The sequence below is a fragment of the Ceratosolen solmsi genome, unplaced genomic scaffold (genome assembly GCF_000503995.2).
Source record: "Ceratosolen solmsi marchali unplaced genomic scaffold, CerSol_1.0 scaffold29, whole genome shotgun sequence".
In the NCBI taxonomy this organism is placed as follows: Eukaryota; Metazoa; Arthropoda; class Insecta; order Hymenoptera; family Agaonidae; genus Ceratosolen; species Ceratosolen solmsi.
In genome coordinates this window covers 9,050,205-9,077,631 of record NW_011948417.1, presented here as the reverse complement: position 1 = coordinate 9,077,631, position 27,427 = coordinate 9,050,205, and the positions used below count along the sequence as shown (strand labels likewise).

The 27,427-nt window shown below is 31.1% G+C and overlaps 1 protein-coding gene across 1 annotated transcript in view; it reads left to right on the top strand.

The window, feature by feature from the left end:
- Positions 1-27,427, top strand: part of LOC105359808 (visual system homeobox 2) — a 90,769-nt gene that overhangs the window by 19,014 nt on the left and 44,328 nt on the right. Inside the window, exon 3 of the mRNA XM_011496511.1 lies at positions 1,347-1,388. Within this exon, the coding sequence (XP_011494813.1) occupies positions 1,347-1,388 (42 nt within the window). The remainder of the gene's footprint in view (positions 1-1,346; positions 1,389-27,427) is intronic.

The window sequence follows — 27,427 nt, the reverse complement described above, 5'->3', positions numbered from 1 at the left end:
TATGCCAATTAAAAAAAAAAGTGCCATAAAATAAATGTATTAACTTTTTTATCTATTTAATTTGCACCAGGTGCGGGAATAATAATAATTTAAGTGAAATTCATATAAATTTGAAAAAAATGTACACATATGCTGAAAGAATGCCATTGAAATTAAGCTGCACACAAAAAGCAAATAAAAGAAAAATAGAAAAAGAAGACAAAAAAAAACACAGAGTGAAATGGCTAACATTAGCGAAACACTCCGGTCTCATACAAACTCACCGCATCAGCGTAAAAAGATTCCCATTAAAGATGCTTGAAGATGCGCGGGAAATTCTTTTCCTTCTTCTACTTTCTCATTCTCCTCTTCCTCTCTACCTCTTCATTCCCCAATTTTCGCAGCTACCCTCGTCAAGTGTTTTAAGTCGCTCTTGTTGAAGCACCGCAAGACCTCGACACGCAGGCGAAGAAAATATTTCGCGGCCCTCGTTTTTCTGTCTCTCGTGCCCTCGCATTCAGTTCGACTCTCACTCTATCTGACTATTCGCCTCTCTTACACTACCAACTAGATAATCTCGCGTCGAATCCAAGTCGAAACATCCTGTTAAAACTTTATTACAAAATAGCTCAAGCTGAAATGTCTTAATAAGTGCCAAGTATATACCAAGAACTAGTAACATTTCAATAATTGTTTCCCCCAGAGCTCTTTCTTATAACACAGAGCCAAATTAAATTTGTGCGATTATTGATCTCTTTTTATAATAAAATTTCATAGAAAATTATTTTGTTATCATAGTCTTCCTCTTCTAGTTTCGTTAATACTTTACAATATTTTAGTTCTCCCCAGTTCATCCATTCCTTCTAATACAATATTAAATTAAAAATTTTCAATTCATCTTTCGTAAAATCAATTACATAGGTTTTTCATAAGATTTTTCTAGCGGTATTGATTAATTATTGATGTCTTATTGATTGTATTAATGACATAGGCTTAAGTTCACTATTTTTAAAAGTTTTTCTTAAAAAATATTTAATTTAAATACTTAAGCGAACATTGTACGAAATCCTAATAAAATTTAACTTATTAAAAACTAAACCTTATTAATAAAGTATTACGTTTATATTGAAAAAATAACTTTAAATTCGTATTAACTTTCTTCGTTAAAAATATAAATTTAATATAATTTGATTGATAAGGTATTATTTACAAATTTCCAATGGCTTTTAAATAAGTTTAAAAGTTGTGTTATATATTAAATATTAGCGGTAGCCAAATTTTACAAATTTAAATAAGTTACATTGGAATTATCGAAATATTTTACAAATTATATGAACAGATTATAAAATTATTATTTTATTTTTCAGGCTTTGCACAATCGAAAAATTCATTTTCAAGTTCAAGTCCAGGTAAGAGAATAAATTGCTCATATAAACAAAACTATATATTAAATTTTATAATTGGAGTATCTCTCCTATCTTTATTTATAAGTATTGTGAAATATATCGATACAAATAATCGTATATGTATGCGAATGCACACACACGTATGCACGAGCACACGCACTCATATGCATGCAAATGTAAAAATGATATGTTTACGTACGATTATGAAGTAAACAATATTTAATGTATTGCTCATTTAATAGCCAATTTAATCAAATAAAATACTTTTATTTTTATTTTATTAAATAATAGTATCTATAATGCTATTTATCTCAATGTAAATTGTATCCTTATTGTTAAAATTTAAAACTTATATAGAAATAAGATTATACCCTTAACCGGTATAATACTTCCAAATATAATAGCTAAACTATTTCTATATATTTATAAATAATTGTATAAAACTTTTACCAAGTATTTTCGATTAATAATTCAAATATTAGTACTTTAAATCTTCTATAATTTCTTATAATCTCATGATTGTACTAATATTTCTGGTAACAATGTAAGTATTTTATATTTATCATATTTTATTATAATTCAAATGTCATCAAATATATATTTAATGAATGTTAAAAGCGTTTGAAATAAATTATAATGTCTTATTTATTTTTATTTGTGAATTAAAAAAACTATTTCTACAGATTATTTAATATATTAGTTTATATAGCATAATTAATTACTTCCTCGACACGTATTTTGAACAAAATTTACACATATTGTTTATAATTCTATTTGAAAATTTTATGAATAGCAACAAATGAGTTTTTATAGAAAATTGATTATTCATTTATACAAATCGATATTATGTCAATCATTAACGAGTGTTATTGTTACAATTAAAAATAATATTGTTTTTCAAATAGACACTTTTTTATTTAATTCGGAATTTCTAAATAGTGTTATAATTATTTAATTATAATTAATTATGATAATAAGAAAATTTATTGCTTTGAAAATTTTTAAAAGAGCATTATAATCATTTGTTAAAAATCACAAAATTAATGTAAAAGAATTTTATTGTTTTAGTATCTCTTTAATAAGGCTTCATCTTAAATGATGTAAACAAGTTTGAAAATATTAAATTCAGTTATTATAATTGCGAGTCATTTGAAATAATGCAAAAAGTGGAATATGCCGTAATCGCTTTGTAAATTTCAAAAGCATATGATACGATAGACAATCCAGATACTCAGGCTTATCAACCGAATAATACATACACCCTTTAAACAATTTTGGAAGAAATAAAATTTATCTGTAAATTTCTTCGAGAGAGACATGAGTTATGACAACCACTGCGGTCGTCCCCCAGTGTAATATAACTGCAGATGGGCTGACGTCACTCGTGCACGAGGATAAAGCAAGATGGAGAGCTTCATTTCGTATTCATGCGTACCACGGATGCTTCCGATTTTTCCAAGCCATTAACCGATATTTTCGCTCGCTTCCTCTCATACAGGTTCCCAAAACCGATCTCCCTCCAAATGTATAATGACAGGTTGAAAATGATTACCAGCGATGATGTTCGCGCTTTTGGGGTGACTTCAACAAATATCGTTATTATTTTTCCCCGAGTCAAAACGCAGCTCGTTACGCAACGCTAGTTTTATTTCAAAGGAGTGCGATGAAAGTGCTTATTTCACCCGCGCGTTAAAATCCGGCGAGAACTTCGTCGCACTAAGTGGCAAAAAATGCTGATGAGGAGTAAATGAAGTAGAGGGAGAGGCGACGCGATTCCTTGCGCCTCGACATCATTTACATGATCGCGCACTTAAGAAAGAAAATATTTATGCCTCGTATATCTATTAACGGTTAATAAATCGTCATTTGTCTACAAATATATATTTTAAAGTCAGAGAGAGAGAGAGAGAGAGAGAGAGAGAGAGAGAGAGAGAGATTGGAAAACAATATTTCTTAAAAGTGAATATTAATTGGTGAAAAATTTATCACTATATTATCGAATGAGACTTTTAAAATATTTGAATTTCATTAAGTATCTTTTATAAATAAATTTTTGCGTTACAAATTTTTTAAATGCATTTATTTCAAATTATTTATAATTAATTAATTAGTTTTTCTAGTGACAGACTAGTAATCGATTATAAATTATATATGATAATAATTAACTTTTAGTCATACAAGTGAATTCGGGAATTAAATACTTCAAAATTAAACTACCTGCAACGAGCGTGTAAAAGACTTGCATTTTATCAATTCGAAGTTAAACATTAATATACTAAATTATTTCCATAATTTTTATCATGATGACGATCATCATGCCAAAACTTTACACTACCCATCTCCATTAATTAGAATTATAAAGCTTAACAAATCTTTAATTATTATATATTATATAATAATACACTCGATACATATTCTTACTTATTTTTTAAGATAATCTGAAGTTAGACGCTAACGAGTAATATGAATTATCAAATGTCCCAACATAAAATCAAAAGTTATAATTCTTATTATAATATTTTATACTTTCGATGATTTATAATTTCCATAATGTAAATGCATAGATAAACATAGCACATATTGTTCGAATTAAATTTGCACACAAAAGCGTATAAATCGCCACACAAATTAGGATCCGTGATCATTTTTCAGGAATATGATCCTACGTGTTCAGCTTCATATATATATATATATATATATATATAGAAACAAACCATTCACCAGGATAGAATCGCATTAGATTCCTTGTCAAAACATCTTAGAAATTGGTTTGTAGATGCGCGATTGAGTAAGGAAAGCACGCCCTCTATGCTGAAACGCTAATCGGTAACAGGATATTTTCTTTCATACACGAAACGCAATTCCAATCGAACGTTATGGAAATACCTGTAGTATCCCTTAAGAATTACACTGTCGTAGGCGTTTCTAGCAAGCTCTAAATAGGAAATTTCAAATTACGAACAATATTAAGTCTACTCTATATCCATTTACATTTTGCGTTACGCGTACCTTTCCTGACCTGGTGATTTTTCAAAAGAGCAACGTAAAACTGTCGTCATTGTGCCGATGTCTGCCGAGGCATTTCGAGAATTAAGGAAGCAACGCTTTCAATTCGCCTTTTAATCATTCGCATTAAAGTCCCTATTCAATTCTAATACACAATTATATTTGATAAAAGACATTCGCTATTCGATTGTTTGAAATTTCAAGTACGTAGATTCCAATATTTCTCGATCTCCAAGCTAATACTTTTTTTTAATAAAGTATATATTAAATTGAAATTAATAAGCCTCTTTATACTTAGCAAACTTTTATTATCAAATGACTTAAAAAACAGTTTCTCGTTACATGAATTAAAAAAATTTATACTATAAAAATTTGTTCTTAAATATATATATATATATATATATATATATATATATACATACAACTTTAATAACAAAGCTAAGTAATTTAATAATATTCTGAAAAATATGAAAAATTTATGCATTATTTTTGTGTAAACGGATGATACAACTATTTACCATAAAAGTGTAAACGACGTATAGAGAGAGAGAGAGAGAGAGAGAGTTTATATATTGTAAGAGTAGGTGAAGTACAGATGTTATGGAGAGAAAAAAAAACCTTAATAGCTCTGGGCAAAGTAAGAAATAGTGTGGACGATGACCCTGTGACCGTATTATCTCGGCCATTTTGTTGGTGGTTTGCAACGCGAGGAAAAGAAGCAGTCAACTCGGTGAAAAAAATATCGTAAAGAAAGTGCGAATACGCTTGGCGAAAGAACGCAAAGGCGCGAAAAAGTGTGTGCAATTCTGTGTAAGGATAAGCAGTTTGGGCGTCTTGGCAGCGTAATACTCTAATTTGCTTGGCAAAGAAAAATATACGAAGCCGCAAACCGTGAGACGCTAAAGAAGCTCCTCCCTTTTTATTATTTTTTTGTAGCCGCGCGAAAATTGAGAAACCGTGCGCAAATTAGTTTCAGGACCTTAGCACGGAAAATTGAAAAAGAAGAAAATAGTGCGCGTAATGATCTAAGAAATTCTTCTGTACTTTTAATCGACAACAAAGTCCTAAATTTTTCACTTTAATAAGCACAACAGACATAATTCATCACGAAACATTATTTTAACAAATCGCTGGTTATAGCCCAATTTATTTTACCCACGCTATTCGAACATAAATGATAAGTATAAATGTCTTATTTTTACTCATTTTCATTTCTTCTATATTTTTCATAAAAAATAATATGAATTTTACATTAATTTAAATAATAATAATAATAATAATAATAATAATAATAATCATAATAATAATAATAATAATAATAATAATCATAATACCAATAACAATGAGAGGGAAACGAAGAAATAACATAAATTATAACTTTGTTGTATATGTTAATAATATATTATAAATCCAATTTCGATAAACATTTATTATCACTATTTTATAAAAAGAAAAACTTATACAGCTTAAAACTTTGATTTTGCTATTTTATATTAAATATACCTGTCTATTATAAATATTATCTACTATTATTCAAAACAAATGTATGATTTTGAACTTTAAACTATATTATGGTTTATCATTATTCTTGAAGAAAAGTTTATGAAGTGATCTTCAAGTTTAATAGAAAGGAAATTCTTCTCTAACTGAAAGATTGAAGATTGTAGGAAATTGAGGTCGTTAGGGAAATGATTTAATTTCTAACAGTATTTAATTTTTATATTGCTTATTTATATTACAAACAGTGATCTGCGTAATATTTAACATTAAGAGCTTTAACAAATATTAAAAAAAATATCATTCGAAAAATATCGCTTATAAAAATCAAGAAAATTTATTATATAGTGGTGGGAGGGTTTGGGGGTGGGTGTGGGGAATACAAACAGTAACTACACAAAATCATGAAAAGGAGATGAACGCAACGAAATCTCATGATAATCAAGTAAATATTAATTTATATATACGATGCTTAATAATTCTTAAATATTAATTTTTAATTAATTGTGAGAAGCGTTCGAAAGTCTTTCGATTATTACGAGATTCGACTTGTAAACGATACGGTCTATTATATACGATACTTCTATTACTTTAATCTTACCAATAAGGAACCAAAGCTCGTTCGTTTTCTCCACTTCTTCCATCTCCTTTTCTGTGACGACCGCTCGCGTACAATTCAGTGCAGCAATGAACTAATTAACGGGAAAGACCAAGTTCACAGGACATGATAATTACGTTCAGGTTATTGTTATTACTATAAAGTCAACTAAATTAATGCGCTTTATCAATGCTGATATTTCCAATTGCCAAGAACCGAATGAATTCGAAGTCTAAAACAACGTAGACTACGAGTGAGTTAGAGAACAATTTAAATGCGTACAAACAAATAAATTTTATTCATTCAAGTTTTCACACGAGATTTTTCATTGTAAATTACCAAGAAAATAGTTGACATTACAATTCCAAATAGTTCGCTACAGTCATGCTTGCCCAGTTAATCCAGCATCCAACATACACAATCAAACGAAAATACTTGAAAATAAATCAACTGTTATAAATTCGCTCGGTTGAAAGTGCGTTTATTTGAATAAAAGTTGATTATTTTATTGCATAAAAATATTGTAGCATTATTTTTTATTCCAAAGCTAATTAAGAATAAATTTCACAAAATCACCGAAGTATATGCTCTCATCTCATTAACCACGTATTACATAAATCGTTAGGACTATACAATTGCGATATTAATTACCATTGGATTTCTACTCAAATAGCTAATTATTTTTCGAGGGCATTTGACGTCGTGACTGTATGAGAAGATATGCTGAACTCTTGACACCTTTGCTCAAGTCAACGATATATGTATAATTCATATCTGCAGGGCGTTCGATAAGTATATTGCTGGAGGGAATATGTTTTCGACTCTTCCCTTTATTGCGGATTCGTAATTTTTTGTACTTAGTCTGGGCCCGATAAGAAATGATAAAAGAATGGGGTATAGGGCCTAATGTAGAAAAATTGTGCACAATAGTGTATCTATTCATTACAATATTTATTTAAGAATTATGTATTCCAATTTTTTTTTACATTCAATTTCTTTTACGATGGATTTTAAAATTATATGAGATTAATCAATACTCGGTTATGAAAAATACTGAATCCTTGATTTACAATTAAAAAATTACAATTAAAATCTATCCCATTAGAAAAATTCATAATTTTCTTTACAAATCATTAAAAATATTATAGAATTTACTTGTTTTATTTATAATCCTGTTAATATAATGTAACATTATTTAATAAACCTATTAATATATCATTTTAATATCAAAGAAATTTATAGATCTATATGTATATTATATTTTGAACATTATATATTGAAAAAATTTTGATATATTAAATTGGTAATTTTATATAATAGAGAAATATTCCTAGCATATATTTAAAATTGTATTACCATACTTTTCTATAGCGGAAAACAATTTAAGAATAACAATTTTCAAATTTGTTTATTCAAATGTTTTTATATGTCAAAATAATAAATATATTTAAATTGATCATTTAAATTGACAACATAAAGTCATTGCAAATATAAGAAGTATTTTTGTATACGTTAAAAGGACCAACATTAATTGCAAAATATTATCTATATAATTTTGATTAAAAATTAAATTTTAAATTAAAATATAAATTGAAATATTGAATTGAAAAAAATATAAATTCTTTATTAACGATAGATTTTGATATCATGAATTTGATATTTTCCAAACATAAAATTCACAATATTCACAATAATTCCACAATAGTAATGAATGAAGCATTGCAATAATGATAAAATTGATAATATTTATAAGAATTCAATATAAAATGATGAATTGATTTTTATGATTAACTTGTCAATTTACCACTTAATAATTTAAATTTTTATAAAATTGGTAAGTAATTAATTTTTATGATAATCTTGGCATATGCTTGTAATTGATAGAAAATTATTGAAAAACGTTTAATATCATTTGACCCCGTCATCTTAATATTTATTAAAATTTATTATCCTAGGAAGAATATCAAAATATCATTTGCGTATAAATATCGGGATTATTCGTTCAAAAGTTGTTTTACCTAAATAGAAGTAAATATATCCAAACACATTCTCAGGGGTATAATAAATTACCCAATGCATAATAAAAAGCAGAACAAGCACGCCCAATCCAGAGTAAGTAGTAGGAATTCGGTATATGATCTCCAGTGTCTTTTCTCGTTTTTATTTACTTTTTACATCAATAGCCCATCCATTTCCCTCGTTTCTTCTATATCTCTCTCCCTCTCTCGATGCTTTCATTGTATTTTACTTTCATACTTTGATATATATATACATACATACATACATACATACATACATACATACATACATACATACATACATACATACATACATACATACATACATACATACATACATACATACATACATACATACATACATACATACATACATACATACATTTTTTTTTTTTTTTATTAATCATCCATGTCATATAATTGTGACTTATATTTTCTTTTTAACATTTTATTTATTATATAGATTCTTATATTTATATCTTATATCGAAGAAAAGCTATTACCATATTTAACATATGCCTTCGTCATTCGAAACCTTAAGCTTTGTTTAGTTTTATTACAATCATTTTTACATAGTATCACCTCTAATTTTGTTTTAGTTTAATAAAATTTGGTATTTCAATTTTCAGATATGATTTTTGCTTAATCACTCTCTCCCGTACAATATAATTTTTCACGTAAACCTACTGCCCATCTTTTATTTACATATTTATTATTCTCTCCGTATTGTGCACATACACACACGTCGTATGCAATAGCACGTATCTCTTGTACAGTCAGAGTCATCAGTAAAATCTCAGTGGGCATGCTCTCGCAGAAAAAATTCTTTTTCGTATCAATTTTTCGTCTATGCTATTGCGCATATAATATGGCGAATGCCGTTCCTTTTTTTTTTTTTTTTTTTTTTTTTTACTAGCTCTTTCTTTTGTATTATTCTCCCGCTTTGTGAGCTGCACGATAGTTACTCAGCAGGACATCCAGGATCGATGTTTTCGCAACTGTGAATGTACACGTACATACGTCAATACATCCATATACTCGACGAGTGCACAATACTCGTGCACAAGTAGGAACAAGCGCAAAAGCGTAAATTTATTCGAATATATACTTCAACACAAATAAACTAGCGTTCTCGTGTAAACCTACAAATATTGATAAGTGGATATCAGGATAAATAATGAAAATCAAAAACACCAATGCAAAGGATGAGAGAATACACGTATGCTCGTATAATATGTAAATGTATCGATAATTACTGTATTCCCTAATGTACCGTAATACCCTAAAAGCAATACTTGTGTTTCACTAACACAAATCTACGTTTGAACGACATAACACGAGTATGGAGGCCATTTTGGCTCTCAGCTGGTAACGCGACAAAGGGGATTCGATGGCAGAATGCCATATCCTACCAACGAAGAGTACAATGAACAATAGTGTCGCGCTTACAGTCATATTCCTAACAATTTTGCAAGTATACGTGCTCATACATAGATGAACACATTCTCACGTGCAGAGTTAAATGTAAAGACTGCGCGCGCACACATGTGAATACGCATGCGCCTTGAACTAGAAATACATATACCGATATTAGCGAGTGAGATTATAAATTGTTTCAATTGATATATATATATATATATATATCATATATGTCTATATTCTTTAGCATAAACGTATACTAAATTGTGTAATAAAATCTAGTTTATATTATTATATTATACTATTATTATACCGATATGATTATTTACTGTGATTATTTACTTATGAAAATACTATGTTCAGACTATTTTCGATTATCAGTGTAGTAATTCATTCATAACATAGATGCTTACATTTGCATAAACGTTAAAAATGAATGTTTATTGTACGATAGGATGAGTACTTGTAATTTGTTTTCTTTTTTTAATGAAATTTCGTTTTCAACACAATATGTATTTCATTTCATGAAAAATATTTATCGGATACATAAGTTCTATTAATTTATTTAAACGTTATCTATTAGAATGAGTATCATAAAATATAAATATACGGTAGGAGATTATATTTTATTTTGATTTACTTTTTTAAAAAAAGAGTCGTTATTTTTTGATAAACTGGATTGTCGCATATTAATGGCATGTAAGTGAGGTTATGTTTAAACATAAACGTTTGCAATAGCTTTATAAAAAATATATGTATTCATTGGGTCGAATAATTTGTACAACTATTTAAAGACTTCTGCAGTATTTTAGATGCGTAAGCAAAAACTATTTTACATTAATTTGTAGTGAGTAATAACATGGACTATATTTTATTAAGCTGCATTGTGTCTTTACTTACATATAACGCCAAAGAATCTCTTGTAAAGCTTTTATACTATAATTTAACGAGATTCCTATATTATACCTCTATTATATTATTAGAATACCCCTTTATTATGCAGGTTGAAGAAAGGATGAATAAAAGAAGGTACGAGCGCGTTGTAAGTGCAAAGTGAGTCGAGCTCTCTCAGAAAATATTTTGACATCTGTGGGCGTAGTGGGTGTGGCAGCGATAAAAATTTTAGGCCTCTGGTTGTTACAATGGCCTCTTTCCTAGCTTTTTTCTTGAATGTAAGAATCTTTGTGTCTATGCGAGCAATAATAATACCTATTTTAACGACGACCAACAAATAGTCGATATTACAACATATCATCAAAATTTCACGAAATTTGTTTATAACGTTCACGTTCAATTATACGTGCTATTTATTTGAATTTAATGGCCAGAATATGGTAAACAATTTTGTTTCGCTTATATACATAAGCCGAGGCTTTAAATATTTCTTTCGATTTTCTTTATGAGAGATCATGAATTAAAACAAAGATATTAAATGCGTCAATAATGTATACGTACTATGTAAAATAAAAGAGACATATTCTTATGTTCTTAAAAATAAAAATAATTTTATATTTTTTTTTCTTAACTTTAAGAACGTAATAACTTCAAAGCCTTTATTATAGCTAACTAAAAATTCAATAAACTCTTTGTAAATAATATATCGTATTGTAATTAGTAATTTTATAGCTATAAGTGGGTTATTTATAAAAGTGTATCATATGTATTGGTTACTTTACTAATCGACATCTACGTAAAAGTGAAGTGACGAATATTTATCAACAATCTACACTAATCAAATACTCGTGTAAGCCTAATAAAAGTAATTATTAATATAAGTAACTATTAAAGAATAATTCAAAGTAACGTATGAAAGATTCGATTCATAGCAGAACTTACCAACAGTGGCATTATACCTCGTTCGATGGAAAAACCGATTGATGAATGATTATTAGTACTTTAGTCTAGTGCCAACCAACCACACTTGGTAGTGCAAGCAATTAATAATCGTAATATGAATAGCGAGCAAATTTAACAGAAGAGGGTAATTAGACTTTCCTGCGTTAATTAAGTAGCTGCATTCTCGTAGTGGGAATGCGGAAAAGCGCGGAAACGAGCGAAAAAAAAAAATAAAAAAAAATAAGAATTCGTCGATTACTAGCAACAAAAGAATGATTTATCGGGGCGAGGGACAGAGGCTTTGTCAGGGAGAGAGACGCGTCACACAGTCGATCTCAGCTCCCTTTCTCACGTATCTCCCTTTCGACAGCCTCGCGAATACACTTTTCGCAGGGAAAAGGACGATTCGTACATTGTGGATTTAAGACTCAGTGTCGCGTGCGGCTCGCGTCCATTGTTACCTATTGAGACGGAGGGATTTCAACCTTACACAACAATCGTGATTTCCCGGCGCGTACACACGCGAGGAAGGGTCGCGCATCTCGAAAAGAGCAAACGGTCGAAATAGTTGCTGGAGAGACATGCGATACCGCGAGTACGTCGGCAGAGGTAAAGAGGCTCATTCTTCGGAAAAATCCTCTTTCTGCATTGTGTACGCGTTGCACGCGCTTCTGGACGGAAAAGTCGAGAGGCGTGCCAGGATAGCGTATACAAATGTTAATGCCCCTTTGCCAAGCTAAATTCATTCGGCATTTATACCATTTTTCTTCCTTTTTTTTCCTCCTTTATTTTGCTTTTCGCAAAATTGTAAAATTTTGGAAGATTTGATAATGCGACGTAGAAGTAATTACCTATAAATATCATTAGCATCAGTAGCTTGTACTTTCTTTAGATACCAGCTATTATACTGCTATCGTATATTTAAAATTCAATAAATTGTCTTTTAATTATTTAACAAGGCAGTTCATTAGTGATGACGTAAGAAGAAGAAGAAGAAGAAGAAGAAGAAGAAAAAGAAGAAGAAGAGTAAGAAGAAGAAGAAGAAGACGAAGAAGAAGAAGAAGACGAAGAAGAAGAAGAAGACGAAGAAGAAGAAGAAGACGAAGAAGAAGAAGAAGACGAAGAAGAAGAAGAAGACGAAGAAGAAGAAGAAGACGAAGAAGAAGAAGAAGATGATGATGATGATGATGATGATGATGATGATGATGATGATTTTGTTTATTGAAACATTCGCGAAAGTGTATAAAGTTTTGAATATAAAATTTTGATATCTTACTCAAAGATGCTAGAGCCTCAATGCAATAATAAATTATTTTCTCAAATAAGAAACTGAGAAAATTGTGAAAGATTAAACAAAGATAAAGGAAACTATTTTATTTTATAGAAAATTAAACGTGATATCTTGTATTTAAGGCTAGTCACATTCGAGACTTCAAAAGTACTTAGTTGTTATAGGTTTCAAAAATATCTAACTTTATATTTATAAAAGCTATATAAGCAGCTACTGAGCTCAAATTTTCAAAGAGATTGGAAAATGTAAAGAGCGTAGATTGCTAAGTAAATATGACAATCAATTAGACCTCATAAAATCAACGACTACATCGTAGGCAATTCATACGTAGCCTCCATTGGCTCAAATTTCCATCAATAATCACGTGGCTCATTTCTAATTGCAGTGCCATTAGATTTGGCAAGAAATCGGCAGGACTGGAAAATCCATCTATATTTAGGGCGAGACATGTGTACGAGAGGAGAGTATATTGCGTTTGTATGGCGCCACTCGTATAGAAATATTGAGTTACTTTGTAAACAGCCGACGGTCAACACCTTTTCCCTGGTGATGGTACACGTGCTCCCGGATGAAGCTGGCGCCAAAGCAAAAAAAAGATCTATATACTTTCATACTTGGCAGCAACCACGATTTTTTCTTACTCTTCTCGTACTGTTTGCTTGACGCCCGGAAACTGACATCACACGAAAAAGACACAGTTGATGAAACGTTCCATAGGGGGAAGAAAGCATAACAAACTGAGCATGACCGTGTATGTTTTTAAATAGTACTTAAGTACTTCTTATTGCTCCCTTATAGCTCTTCATAGTTGCTGTTATATATAATATAGAAAGTGGTTTATCATTAGATAGATCATTGTATTTAATGTGGTGAAAAATGTAAATTCACTTCACGTTCTTGTAAGTTCAAGTGCTTCCAGAGACATGTGTTTGTTTTGAGAAAATTCAAGCATTTAAATTTATTCCCGAACATTCAAAAATACGCTTAAGTATTGTATTTAATTATTCGTATTATAATAATATTATCTTTAAGATTTTTCTTTTTCTTCTTCATCTTAGTCTCTCAATAAAACGAAATAATCTTTGTATTTTTGTTCCGGCTGATTTACTCGAAATTAGTTAAATGTCGGCAAAGAAAGTTTCCAAAAATGTCTAAAAGCGAGCATGTTTTCATACAAACATCGAATCGACTTGTAAGTACGTTGTCAATTTTGTAATTTACCAAACGATTTTCCTTTCAATCTTAAATACTACGACTTAAATTACGACGCTAAATATATAAAAGAGCATTTAAAATTTGACCATTATCCGGGATAATCTAGAAGATTACAAATGCGTCAATTGAATAGAAACTTTTGTGACAAAACGACTCTCTTGAAGGAGTAGAGTAAAACTGCCCTACAGCCACATTGAAAAATGACGAAGCAATTTGGGCAATCGCTCGCAGTCCGGAAATCCTCAACTTTTGTAGAGCAGAATCGCGATGACCGTGTCCCCGTCAAGGGCTTGGAAATAATTCACCTGACCATGGGAGCGAATGCTCTCGATTGTCATCGCCGATGGTACATTGCTAAGTAATCGCGTAAAGTCGATCCTTTTTGTTTTCGAGCAACTGGCGACGACCACGACGACGACGACCTCGGCGTTTGCCCGAGCTTATCCCTTTACAACCTAATTCCATTCACGAATGTCAGCCGAGAGTCTTGAAAATTTGTTGTATGGTAGGGAACAGTGGTGAGTGCTGGTGGTACCGACCTCACAATAGATTATGAAACTTCATTAAGCGCCCGGAAAATTTACTTTAAAAATTAAAATTGACGGATTAAGCTTGCGATTACTTAAAACAAGTATCGAGAAATTAGTTCAGCCAGCAGTTCAACTTATTATATATGCTTTTTCAAAACAAAAGAAACACATTTTTTGTGTACGATAGAATTATGTGACTTACGAAACAATTTTTTAAGCGTCTTCATTCACTACAAAAATAGTTTATAATTTTAAAATGATAATTTTTTTGTAATTTTTTTCATTATATTTCAATCGTTTATTTTTTTTTTATGCCTCTAGATTTTTTCCTTCTATCCAAAGTGTTTCTTTTTTTTTATGATTAATTTAACAGGTAATTGCTCTTGATAATTATACATTAGGCAAAAATCATATAATTCTTTTAAAAATGTTAATGCTTTTACGTACACTGGTATTATTGATTCATTTATATAATATTTTTAATTTCTGTTGAATACTAAATGATGGATTTATGCATTATAATATATTTTATTATTGATGCTAAAAGATTCATTATCATTTACAATTATTTACATTAATAATTATATCAATGTATCTTTTAAATGAGTAATATTTTGGAAATGCCCAATATTAAAATTTGTCTGCGACTAAAAGATTTGACGTTCATTAAACAAAAAAAAACAAAAAAAAAAAAAATATTACGAATAACTATATTATAATGAATCACATTGGGAATTAGAACAATTAAATTGAATGGTAGAAAAGTTTATGAAATTCGGTCATTAGTTTTTATTATGAAAATTGTATTTGGAGAATTTCCAAGCACAGAACTTTTTGTAATCGTGTATGCAGTGATGTAACAATTAGTGGAAAAATAGTGTACTACATTCATGAAAGATAAGCGATAAAGTAAGTCGCTTTTCATGAAAAGTCAGTATATGCCGGTATAAAGCTCTAGCTCGTAATTCAAGTAATCCAAAAAAGTAGAAACAGAAAAAGAATTAAAAAGCACTTTTAAAGGAACAAAAACAATACAGCAGCGAGTTATAGAGTAAAAGGTAAAAAGTCCGGTGAAAAGACGAAGTATAAAAGAAAAGGAGATAGAGAAAGGGCTAGCAGCAGGAAGAGGAAAAGGAGAGTAAAGCTGAGAGCTTGGAAATGGGATAGTCGAGTTGAAGAGAGCGAGGACAGTGTCGGAACGAAGAGAAGAGTTAAAATACGAGGGAGGGAAAGCGAGAGAGAGAGAGAGAGAGAGAGAGAGAGAGAGAGAGTATGAGAGCTTGGATGAGGAAGAGAAAGGAAGCCACCAGGAGTTAATGGGGATGAACTGCGCTACGGAGAGTGGCTATAGCCTAGAGCCGTGTTAGGGCCGTGGCGCGGGAGCCATTAAGCTTAATGACATAATGAAGTAAATGGCTGTGCATGCCATGCCCCGCCAGCAAAGAGAGAGAGAGAGAGAGAGAGAGAGAGAGAGAGAGAGAGAGATAGAGATAGAGATAGAGATAGATAGATAGAGATAGAGATAGAGAGAGATAGAGAGAGAAAGCCTTTGCTCGCGCAATATACTGCATACCCGGAATTCCTGACTTATGCCCTTTTGCGCCGAACCCGCTGCCCAACACACAAGCCGGAAAGGGGTGTCCCTGCCGCCTCGCATCAAGTCTGTCTCGTTCCTGTTCCTCTATTTTCCAGACCGCTTTTGTTTCGCTCCCATTCCCACCGCTCCTGAATACGCCAAATGTTTAAGCCACACTCTTCGACACTTTCCCCCGGACTGATTCGGCGGCTTTCCACGTGCTGCTGAGAGCACGAATTTCACGTATGCGATGATTCACCTTCTACACCGATGAAATTTTATTTTCACCGGCAAATGCATTTCAACTAATCTTTCATAAGTGCGCATCGTTCCTTATTGATTTAATGCCAATCTTATAATACGTGCCATTTCAATTATACGAAAGCTTAATATTTTATTATGACTATATATTATTGGCTTAATACGAAAAATAATGTATATTATACTTATATGTTTCTTACGATATGTCCACGGATCAATAATTACATTCTTCTTCGTATCGTTTGCGCACTATATTGCGTACTATAGACTATATTATTCTATTTTTTAAATTACAAACAACTTGTCTTATTTTTGTTCATAAGAAAGCTTAAAAAATTAATATATTTCGAAATCAATACGATTTGATCGAAAATTTAACACAAACGTTCTTTATTTATGCAAGTAAAGTAAAAAAAAAAAAAACCTATATTCTATACTCAAGTTTAGATGAAAAGGTACAATTTGTATGAAGAATTTATAGATCATATTATTGTTGAAAATAATAGGATAAACAACAACAACAAAAAATAGAATTAATCATGTTACATCATGATTTTATATTCTACAATTATTTCTATAATATAGAAATATTATCGTTATTACTGTTAATGATAGTATTATTTCACAAATATAGCACTCTTTATCTCTATTCTCTAAAAGCTCTACTTTAAGTATACCATCTACTTACTAATAGTTCAATAGGAAATAACTATCTGCTATAATATCTAAATGAAAATAATATTCATATATATATATATATATATATATATATATATTTTGTTTTTAAATAATTAATTTTTATCTTTTATATTAAAAAGATAGTTTTTTCATTGAATGCATGACTAATATTTTCGAAGCATTAATTGTAAATTCCGGATACATTCGCATAAAGTCCCTTGAAAGATCGATTCTTTCGCGATCCAAAGTTATACTATTTACTGTTAAAGCCATGTTGCACTGCCGTTAGAAAATTGTCATTTCTAATATCAAGTGAAGAAAATAAGTAAACGCAAATAAAGATTAATAACATTAACAAGGATAAGAATGCACGGAGACGAATTTAATTAGCATTAGACGTTTTAACCTATCGATAAAGTATATAATAGGCCAATAAAAGGTGTCAAGGTGTCAGAATAATACAGTAATTGAATTTAAATAATATAATAAAATCGTAAAAATCCAAAATATAATAAAGGCTATAGTTTTTCAATTTTTTACATTCGAAAGATTTTTTTTTTTAACGAGTCATAAAACTTAACTTCTAATTGGCGCGATCGAATTACCGATGCAAAATGAAAATTATTTTACTAAATATTTCTCGTAATTCTCTGTACTATATAATATATTTTATATTACCATATGATATATTATATAATGCATGCTATAAATTATATACTGTAACTATTCATATTACGCGTATGTAAATATTCATTTTATCGATATAATGGCTTTAAACGTGGTAATAAATGGGTAATAAACGTGCCTAAGTACGCAAGTAAATACAAGATACTTCTTATATTATATATCTTAATAGGTTTATATGGCGTTGGGAGGGTAGGGGGAAAGGAAAACAATGGGGTGCTTGTAATCGATACCTTTGAATCTCATATATTTATAATTATAATCGTTATTCATCTCAATTCTATAGTAATTCAGGAAGGCTCACGAATAATAGAAATCTTCTAATCAAGCGAGCACTTGCATAAAGAGCGCACAGACATTTCACAGAAAGTCTTGGTAAAACGGTCGTACAGACATCGCGTATATTTTTTGAACTCTCGGATTTTTACTCTCATTTGAAAGTTCACACCTCGGGCGACTTTATTCATGACGCGACACGGTGACCATATTATAACCTGAAAGCGTTCGCTTTCGCATACCACGAACTGGTGTGAATATTATGATGGCCGCGCTATTGAGGTGCCACTCAGTAACAATAGCCCTGGTGTTGATCGAGCGAAAACAAGTCTCGTCCTCCTCGTGCTCTTTACCTTCTTCTCCGTTCTTCTCCTTTACCTTTACACTCCTACGCTCCTGAGCTCTTAACCGCACACGCGTCCGACGTCCGACATTGTGCGTCGAGAGGCCGTATTTCCTTTAAGTGCTCGCTTTCTTCTGTCGTGTCTAAAGCACTGTGTCGAAGGTGGCGCACGAAATTTATTCAAGAGCATTTTCACCTATTCATCTTGCCATTATTTTGCCCTCTTGGGCGTACAATATGACCCGCGAAATACGAGGTGAATGAGTTGGTGGCACCCGTAGCTAGGCTAGGATTAGCAAAGCTAACGAAATTTTTTAAATCTTCCCGATTCAGATTTAATTTTCCGTGACAACACAATTCTTCCTCTTACTTAAGCTTTAATTTATTGTATCGACCGTTATTTAGAAAATTGAATTCAATAATCATTCCTCGTGAAAGAGTTCAAAAAAAAAAAAAAAAAAAAAAAAAAAAAAAAAAAATAAAATAAAATAAATTACTCCGCTAAGAAATATAATAAACCATTCAAAGTAAGAATATACTTCGGCCTTAAATATATATATATATATTGCAAGCCAAGCAATGGCTCGTTTAATTAAGAATTAAATTACAGAATGATTTTTTATTTAAAAGATTTCAGCTATTGTCACCAAAGACTTTTTAATTAATACATTTTGTCTTATACTTATAATTGAAAAGTTCTTTAACATAAATGATAATACTTATCGATCTTTTTAATTACATTATTATAAAAGACTTCGTAATAATAATCTTTAGATAGTGCATTTCAACAATCATTCATTAATATTTATGCAAATTTGGGAATTTATTAAAAAATGTGATAAAAAAAGTGAATAAGTGAAAGATGATAATATTTGATGCTTAACGATGAAATATATAATGTTATTACATCCTCTTTTCATCATTGATACGGAATTAATTAATTAAGCTGATTAAGTAATTTATCAATCTCCGAACTCGCGTATTTATGAAAATCGCGTTTTGTAATAAATAATGAGTAATAAGCATTGTAATATTAAAAAAGAATATATACATTTCCTTTGCATCTCATAATTTACAATTTCTTATTATGGGAGCGTTTCAAAGTTTCGATGGTTTATCGAGCGTAGCCCCCGTGAAATATAATTATAAAAATCATAAAGCCGTCATAAGGTACTGGCGAACTCAATTACAGCAACAAACTTAATCAGTCAATGCCGATGCGCAACAACCCGTCTATACATTACTAAGTAAGTGTAATTTCCATGCTCCGTATGTTTACAGATGCCGTCCTTACGATCTATTATACTTACACAAAGTTCCGATTCAATTTCCGAACGAGGCTCGAATCTAATATTTATCCAAAGTACCAATGCATTCTTCTAAAAATAGGAGAGCGAGAGAGAAGCCGCGTTTGATCGTTTGTCGATCTCAAAGCAGCTCGAATGAAGCATATAATGTTCCCAGTAGCCGTGTAGGACAGACGCTCGCGACTTCCCGAGGGACGTTTCGCTAGATTAGGGAGCCCCGCTCTTTACGCGCTTGTACTCGCCCGTGTAAAACACTTGTAACGGACTGGGGACGAAGAAAAAGAAGAGCCGGCAGCTCTCGGGGGTCGTAAGCTGCTAATGCTACCGCTATGTTTATGGGCTCGAATTAATTTGCTCAATTCGATCCCCTCTCCCTTTCGCCCTTCTCTCACTAATGCTCGAAACTTTTAATATTTAATTGCAGGCTTGCGTTGTTTTTGTTTTCAATTTTCAGCCACGTTACTCCGATAAACTATGAGATAACGTTTCCCTCAAAATCGACGATTAACTCGCTTCATTACTCCCTAATCTATTCTCACCGAGGTTCAATCGTATACTCCGTAACTCTCTTTACCGCTTTATTTTGTTTGTTCGCGAAAAAATTAATTTTTGTATGCAACGAAAAATTAAAAAAAAAAAACAAAAAAAAAAAAATATGAGATCGAGTATTCTGTTTTTATGATTACTTGACATAGAAATGTTAAGGGCTCATGGTGACGAAGAATTGACGAAGACACTTTACTTTTGCTCTGTCGAGGAACTTTAGATTCGACGACGGTCGTTTTTGAAGATAAAAGAAATTCATTTACGACTACTTTGGCGATAAGTGGATTTATGTCTTTGAATGAAATATAGTAAATATAATACAACGATGTATTTGCAATTTGATTTAAGCTTTAATTGAAATACTCACAAAGCAATTTAAAAAATTATATTCCAATTTCCCAACTGAATAAAAGTAATGTTAAATAAGATTATATGAAAATTTAATTCTTCTTCTTGTAATCAAATACCTAATCTTATTAAAAATTTTAAATTATAAATATTTTTTAATTCCCTAGTAATTTAAAACACCTATCAAATCCAATCTTAATTTACCGAAGAATATTAACAATTCATCATTATAATTAATACTTTCATCGATTTATCGTTTTAAATTTATAGCAGACAATTATTTAAATCATTGTAACAAAAGATTTAAATCAAGTATTATAGAAATTTTCATTTATTTTAAGAAATATATTTTTAAATTACATAATAGAAGACAAAAACAAAGCGTGTAACTTAAGCGCATTCTCTTAAAGCAAATTATATTTAGTATCTTACGAAACATCAAAAATAATATCAATATTACTATAATTAATAATAATTTAAACGCATTATATTTCAATATTTGCTTCTTAATTTGCAATTTTAATTTGTAACTTGTGAAAATATATTTCGTTGAAGAAGAAAATTTTTAAAATAATAAATTAACAGGAAAATTTCATTTGAATTCTACAAAAAAATTTTCAATATCAATAGAATATATTTAAAACATTATTATAATTTGATGATTAATATAATTAATCTTTTTCAATGTATTGACTATAAAATATTATTGAATATAACATATCAGGAACTATTTACGTAAAACTTGTTGTAGTTGCGTATACTTATTAGTAATTAAGAAATCACAAACTAAAATTAAAACATTCTAAATTATGATGGAGTTATAAATATTTACAACTGATAAGCATATATAAATAATATAGGTATTTATATAGTGATTACCTTTTAGATTTTATAGTCTAGAATGAGTTGCAAAGTAGAAAATGAACTGGATTATAAGAGAGAACGGGAATGGATAAGGGTAGGTGGACAGTGGGTAGGTAGGGAAGAGTTACCAGAATGAAGATGAAGAGGAGAATCGAGACGAATTTCAATTACCCAGTACAAAGCCGTAATTCCTAGTTTAAAATGTTTTGCACTAGCAACGTATGTAGTAGCATGGGTGCACCGACATCACACCGTATATAATACCGCTTAGTTGTAAAAAAAAAAAAAAAAAGGAGAGAAAGAGCGAGGGCGAGAGTCCTCACACGCGCGTGTACGTGTGCGCGCGGAGCGAGGAAGAGAGATAGCACTGAAAGAGATTTCCAAATTAAATTTCGGGATTAGTACCCAGACTTAATACCGACAAGTGGCGGCGTAAGACATCCCACGGGAGTGCTACACTACCGCACGATACACGCCTCTGTCTTCCTTTTATTTTTACCACCATCATCTCTTCTTCTATCCCCATCACTCGTCCTGCTCCGCTCTTTGGCTTTTTATTATTTTCCCTCGCTCCTATCACTGCTAGTTTCATTGCTTTTCTCAATGTCCAGCACCAAAGAGATATGGAAAAAAAAAAAAAAAAAAAAAAAAACGTTAACGCACTATCCAGTGCTTCTAAATCTGATCATTTATTATACAACGAGAGACTCCCATTAACGATAGTAACAACTATGTCAGGATTGATCACCACTGTTTCAACACTGACAAGCGAATAATAATTAATTTTCCCCTCATTTCCATTTTCAATAGAATATAGACATATTGACTTGCCATTTACGAATTATCCTTACTTTTTGTTTTTTTTTTCACACTACTTATAGTATTGTGGCTTCTCAGATAGAGCATTTTAAGTTATAAGCAAATAGTAATAATTAACGTATAAATAAGTTTGCATGTAGAGTAAAAGTAATTTTAAGTAAAACAAATTCAATCAATCGACATTATTAGACATTCAATTTACAACGTTGAAATTTACTATATATTTATTACCAATTTGTTATTGTTTAGTTAAATAATACAAAGATGTGTCTCAAGTTGCATAAATTAAATTTACATCAATAAAATCAGAAAATTTCATAAATTCATTAATATTTATAACAAAACAAAAAAAAAAATCTTTATGCATAAGACAATATCATAAATTTATCGTATTAAAATTCTATGGATTTTTAAGAAACGAATTAATTAATTTTAATTCAATTACATACTCAATCACTCTAATTATGTAAAGGTCATTAAAATTTATCATGAAAATTTGCCTGTTTTCTTACATTTGTCGGTACCATCTTATCTTCAATTTTTATAACCTTCAATTTTATTCGTGCGAATGTCTAAATTTGTTCCGTTGACGAATGCTGCACGTAAATACTAGATGAAACCAGGAAATGCATTATTTTATAAAAAAAAAAGTTGCATAACGATTTTTATTATTAATATGGAACGTAAATTTTTTAAAATTTTGTGATATAAACAGAAATTTCATACATCCTGTGCAAAGATAGATAAACACGTAATTGAGGCGATAAGTTTGATAGCGTTGAATTCACGATTCCGCACAAATTTAAGTATTTCCTTAACTAGTCTGCTTGGACTGCCACGTAATTACAGTCTCAATCTTCTTTCATTCCCCTTTAGAGCTCAACTACCTCCGAAGACAACCAACTTAACCCCAATCAAGTAAGCCGCTAAAAAATTCAGCGGACGAAAATGCCCCTCTTTCGTCCACAATTCGTTACTCTTACGTTCCGGGCTTTCTCCCAACAGACGCTCTTATGTCCTCTCCTCCTTCCATTCTCGTCGTCCCAAGCAGTTCCCTCTTGGCCCCCAGCCATGGTTTTCTGTTTTACCCAGTGCGCGAGTGTCTGGTCCCGCGGGACGACATACAGACGATTTCTCGTGCGTGACGGCGACGTAACGATGGGTGCTAGGTCGCCCATGTACCGGCAACCCTCGTCGACACGACGTGTGTTAACACTTCGCGTGATTCCATTTGCACAGCTCAAATTTGCTTCGCATCGCTCCTTCGCCGTTCGATGAATATACAGAGAGATAAGAGAGTAAGAGCAGGCGAGGGTGACACACACAGAGAAAGAAAGAGAGAGAAGGAGAGAGAAGGAGAGAGAGAGAGAGAGAGAGAGAGAATCCTTCAGATGCTGCCTCTTCTGCGTTACACGCGTGGCGAATAGGGGTTTTATTGAGAATATCCAAAATTTATCACTTACGACAAGTGTGTACAAGAAGGAATGGGGGGGGGGGGGGGGGGGGGGGGGGGGGGGGGGGGGGGGGGGGGGGGGGGGGGTAGTTGTGTGCCTGCAGCTTGATGAAAGTCTGCACGATGCGTGTTTAATGCAAAAATGGAAAATATATGCTTCTTGAATTTTTCAATAACTCCAGCTTCAAACTCACAGCTAATTTGATAGATTAAAAATTTAAGTATACACACATGTTGACAGAAAAAAAGATCTATTTACTAGTTTTTCAATTTCAAGACTTATGTTTTAATAAATCTTTATATAATTACTAGACTAACCGAGTTGGTTAAGTAACCAATGGTTCATTTACTATTACTTAATATACGAGTACTTTTTACGATATTACGATTTATTTCTCTTATTAATGAAATTACTACTTTAATATAGTTGAAATTAATTTATCGATGTAAAACCCTCATTATTCATTGCATTTAATAAAAGCTTCTACGCACATAATAAATAGTATTAATTTAATTAGTTTAATAATTTTAGTTTAAATAAATTAGTTTATAAATAGAAAAAAAAAAACAATTTATAAGAATAATTATATTCTCTTATAAGAATTTTTATGTATTTATTTCTTGCATACGCTCGGTTTCGCATACGTGGAAAATGTGGTCTGTTAATGAAATTAAAAAAGAGACATAAAAGTAGAAATGAAGCTTAATTCTCGAAGGACAATATTATTTTTTGCAGGTAAAATGCAGAGAAAAACTTGCCCAGCACTTCAAGCACTATTTCTTATATTTAAACATTAGACGGTAATTGTATTTGTAACATTGCTATTTTGCAAACTCAAAATATTATATTATATTCAAATGATAATAATTTTTATGTTTAATACTTAACAGTTAATAAATCAATCTCTCAAAATTGCGCAATTTTTGAAAAGATATTAGTATATTTCAATTAATTAAAAATAAAAAATAAAATTAATTACTTTGCTATACTAATTAATTCGTTTGAAATAATATAGGGATATGGTAAATGCACTTTGACACATTTGGCAAAGAATTCGAAGTCTGTATACCATTTTAATTAATGACCCTCCCCGGGTATTCATTCCAAGAACTTTAAGTGTTTTGGAAATTATGTTGCTGCTTAACATTTATATGAAATAGTATTTATGCGTCATTACATACATGTGTCTACGAACTTACTTGAGGTACAAAAAATTTTTTAACAGTTTTTGAATATTTTTTGAATGTCAGAAAATGTCGAATAACAATTAAAAGTAGTAAAAAAATTTTAATTTTTTTCTTAATTTTTTATATATTAAATATTATGAAATAATTATCGTAAAATATTTTTGGCTTCTCATCGTTTTTATATTGAGAAAAATCTACATGTCGCGGTGAATTCGAAATAAGGTACAATATAATATATGTTATTATGACTTTTTAAAATAATTGGTTTTTATAATTTCCTGTGTCAAAAATAAAATAATACAGGAAGTTGTGAATTTAATTTAATTATGTATATTCAAAAAAGATAAATAACGAATCATTAATGATTGATTATCTGATTTATTTATAAGAATAGAATTCTATTGTTAAAAAAAAATCATATTATGTTATAAGTAGTATAGAAATTGGAGCAGAACGGAAATTTTTACTTTATGGCAGATTACGTTATTTTGTAGTTGAATGTTATTAACGAAATAAATAGAATTTCACATTAAAAGAATAAAATTGTAATATCTGATATTAATTATAAGTAGGTGAAAATAGATATTTTATTTTTATTATTTAATTAGTTCGTATTTATGAAAGAATTTAAAGGAGAAATTTATATAAACATTTAATTTTTCACATATTGTGTTAAGTAAAAACTTGCTCTGATACTGGTAAGAAATTTAAATATTATGGTTATACAAATTTCATATATTTGTCAAATATCCAGTCAATTAGTCAAATTCTTATTTCTTAAATTGAGCATTAATTTTTTTTCTTTTTTTCTACAAAAATAACAAATTATGAATCTTTTAAAAGTGATTTTCAATATCCTCATTAAATTTATGAGAACGCTTAAGTAAAACATTAGAATATTAGCAGTAGAAGTGTCATTTTTCTCGTCTGTAAAGGTAATAAAAATTCTCTGTACAAATCTCTATTAAAATAATTTCTAATAAACAATTAAAAAATTGATACTACTTACAAGCATAGAAATGTCAACCTTCAGCGTTATATGTAATTGATATTTAATAGATATTTAAAATGATTTCATGGACTTTGGCAAAGAAAAGTCCTATCAATATTTATCACAGATAAATTTAATTTATATCGCTCGTAAAATAGCTGAAAGACGTAAACATGTGTGAATCATAAAGTTAATATTTGTAATTTAAGTACAAGGTGAGGTAATAAATAATAAGTGATGAATAAGAGAGCATTTGATGGCAGTCGATAATCAATGCTTGTACATTTAAGAATTTAGTTATAAGCGCTTAATAGCGACAACAAATTGTCGAAATATTGTTAATTATTTAATAAATCATTGGGCATTAGTAAAATTGGAGTATTAAGAGAGCAAGAAAAGTAGAAAGAAAATAAAGACGTGGATGAGCTCGGTGTTACACCTCATTAGGGTAATACGTGATCGATTGGTGTGCAGCGCCTCCTCGCGGACTCCTTGCACTCGGACAGACGACATGAAACCGGGGGATATTCGAGCGCGGATTAGAATATCAATTATCCGGACCTGCGTCTGCGTGGCCGTCGCCGTCGCCGCGAGGCTCGAGACCTTAACAGCTACTAAAATGCGGGGGCCACCACTCTCTTTCTCTCTCTTACTCCCTCGTGGCGAAACAAGCGCTGCTGCTAGAATGGAGGAGTGGGGTGGGGTGGCCTGTGGACCGCCATTGGCTATCCGGGCTCTCCTTTATTGCTGGTTGCCTAGTAACCAACCAGTCCCCTCGATATTCTCTCTTTTCCGCTCACCACCCCTCACAATTCCCTTCTCACGCCCGACACTCGCTCCCTCTCACTCCCTCGACCCTCTCTCACTCGCTCTCACTCCCTCGCCCCTCTCTCACTCGCTCTCACTCCCTCTCTCTCGCCCTCTCTCTCTCTCTCTCTCTCTCTCTCTCTCACACACACACACACGCGCGCGCGCTCGCTTCTGCGTGTCTCTCTTCGACTCCTTGCAATGCCCGATGACTGTAGAAAACGACAGACCGTTTCTCTCCCTCAAACCACCACACCCTTTTTATTTATCACGAGCACTCGCATCCCCTTTTGGTGCTACGACCGCATGCGTGCGTGCGTTTGTATATGTGCTGTTGGTTTTCTCTTTACAAGAACAAAGTTTATATATAGTCTTCTTCGTACGTATGTTCTCTTGCTGACTTGATTCCATCCCTTCCCTCTCTCAATTTTTTCACTCACCCCTCCCTCCCACCCGCCAAACCCTATCACCGGACCTTTTTGCTGCACGCA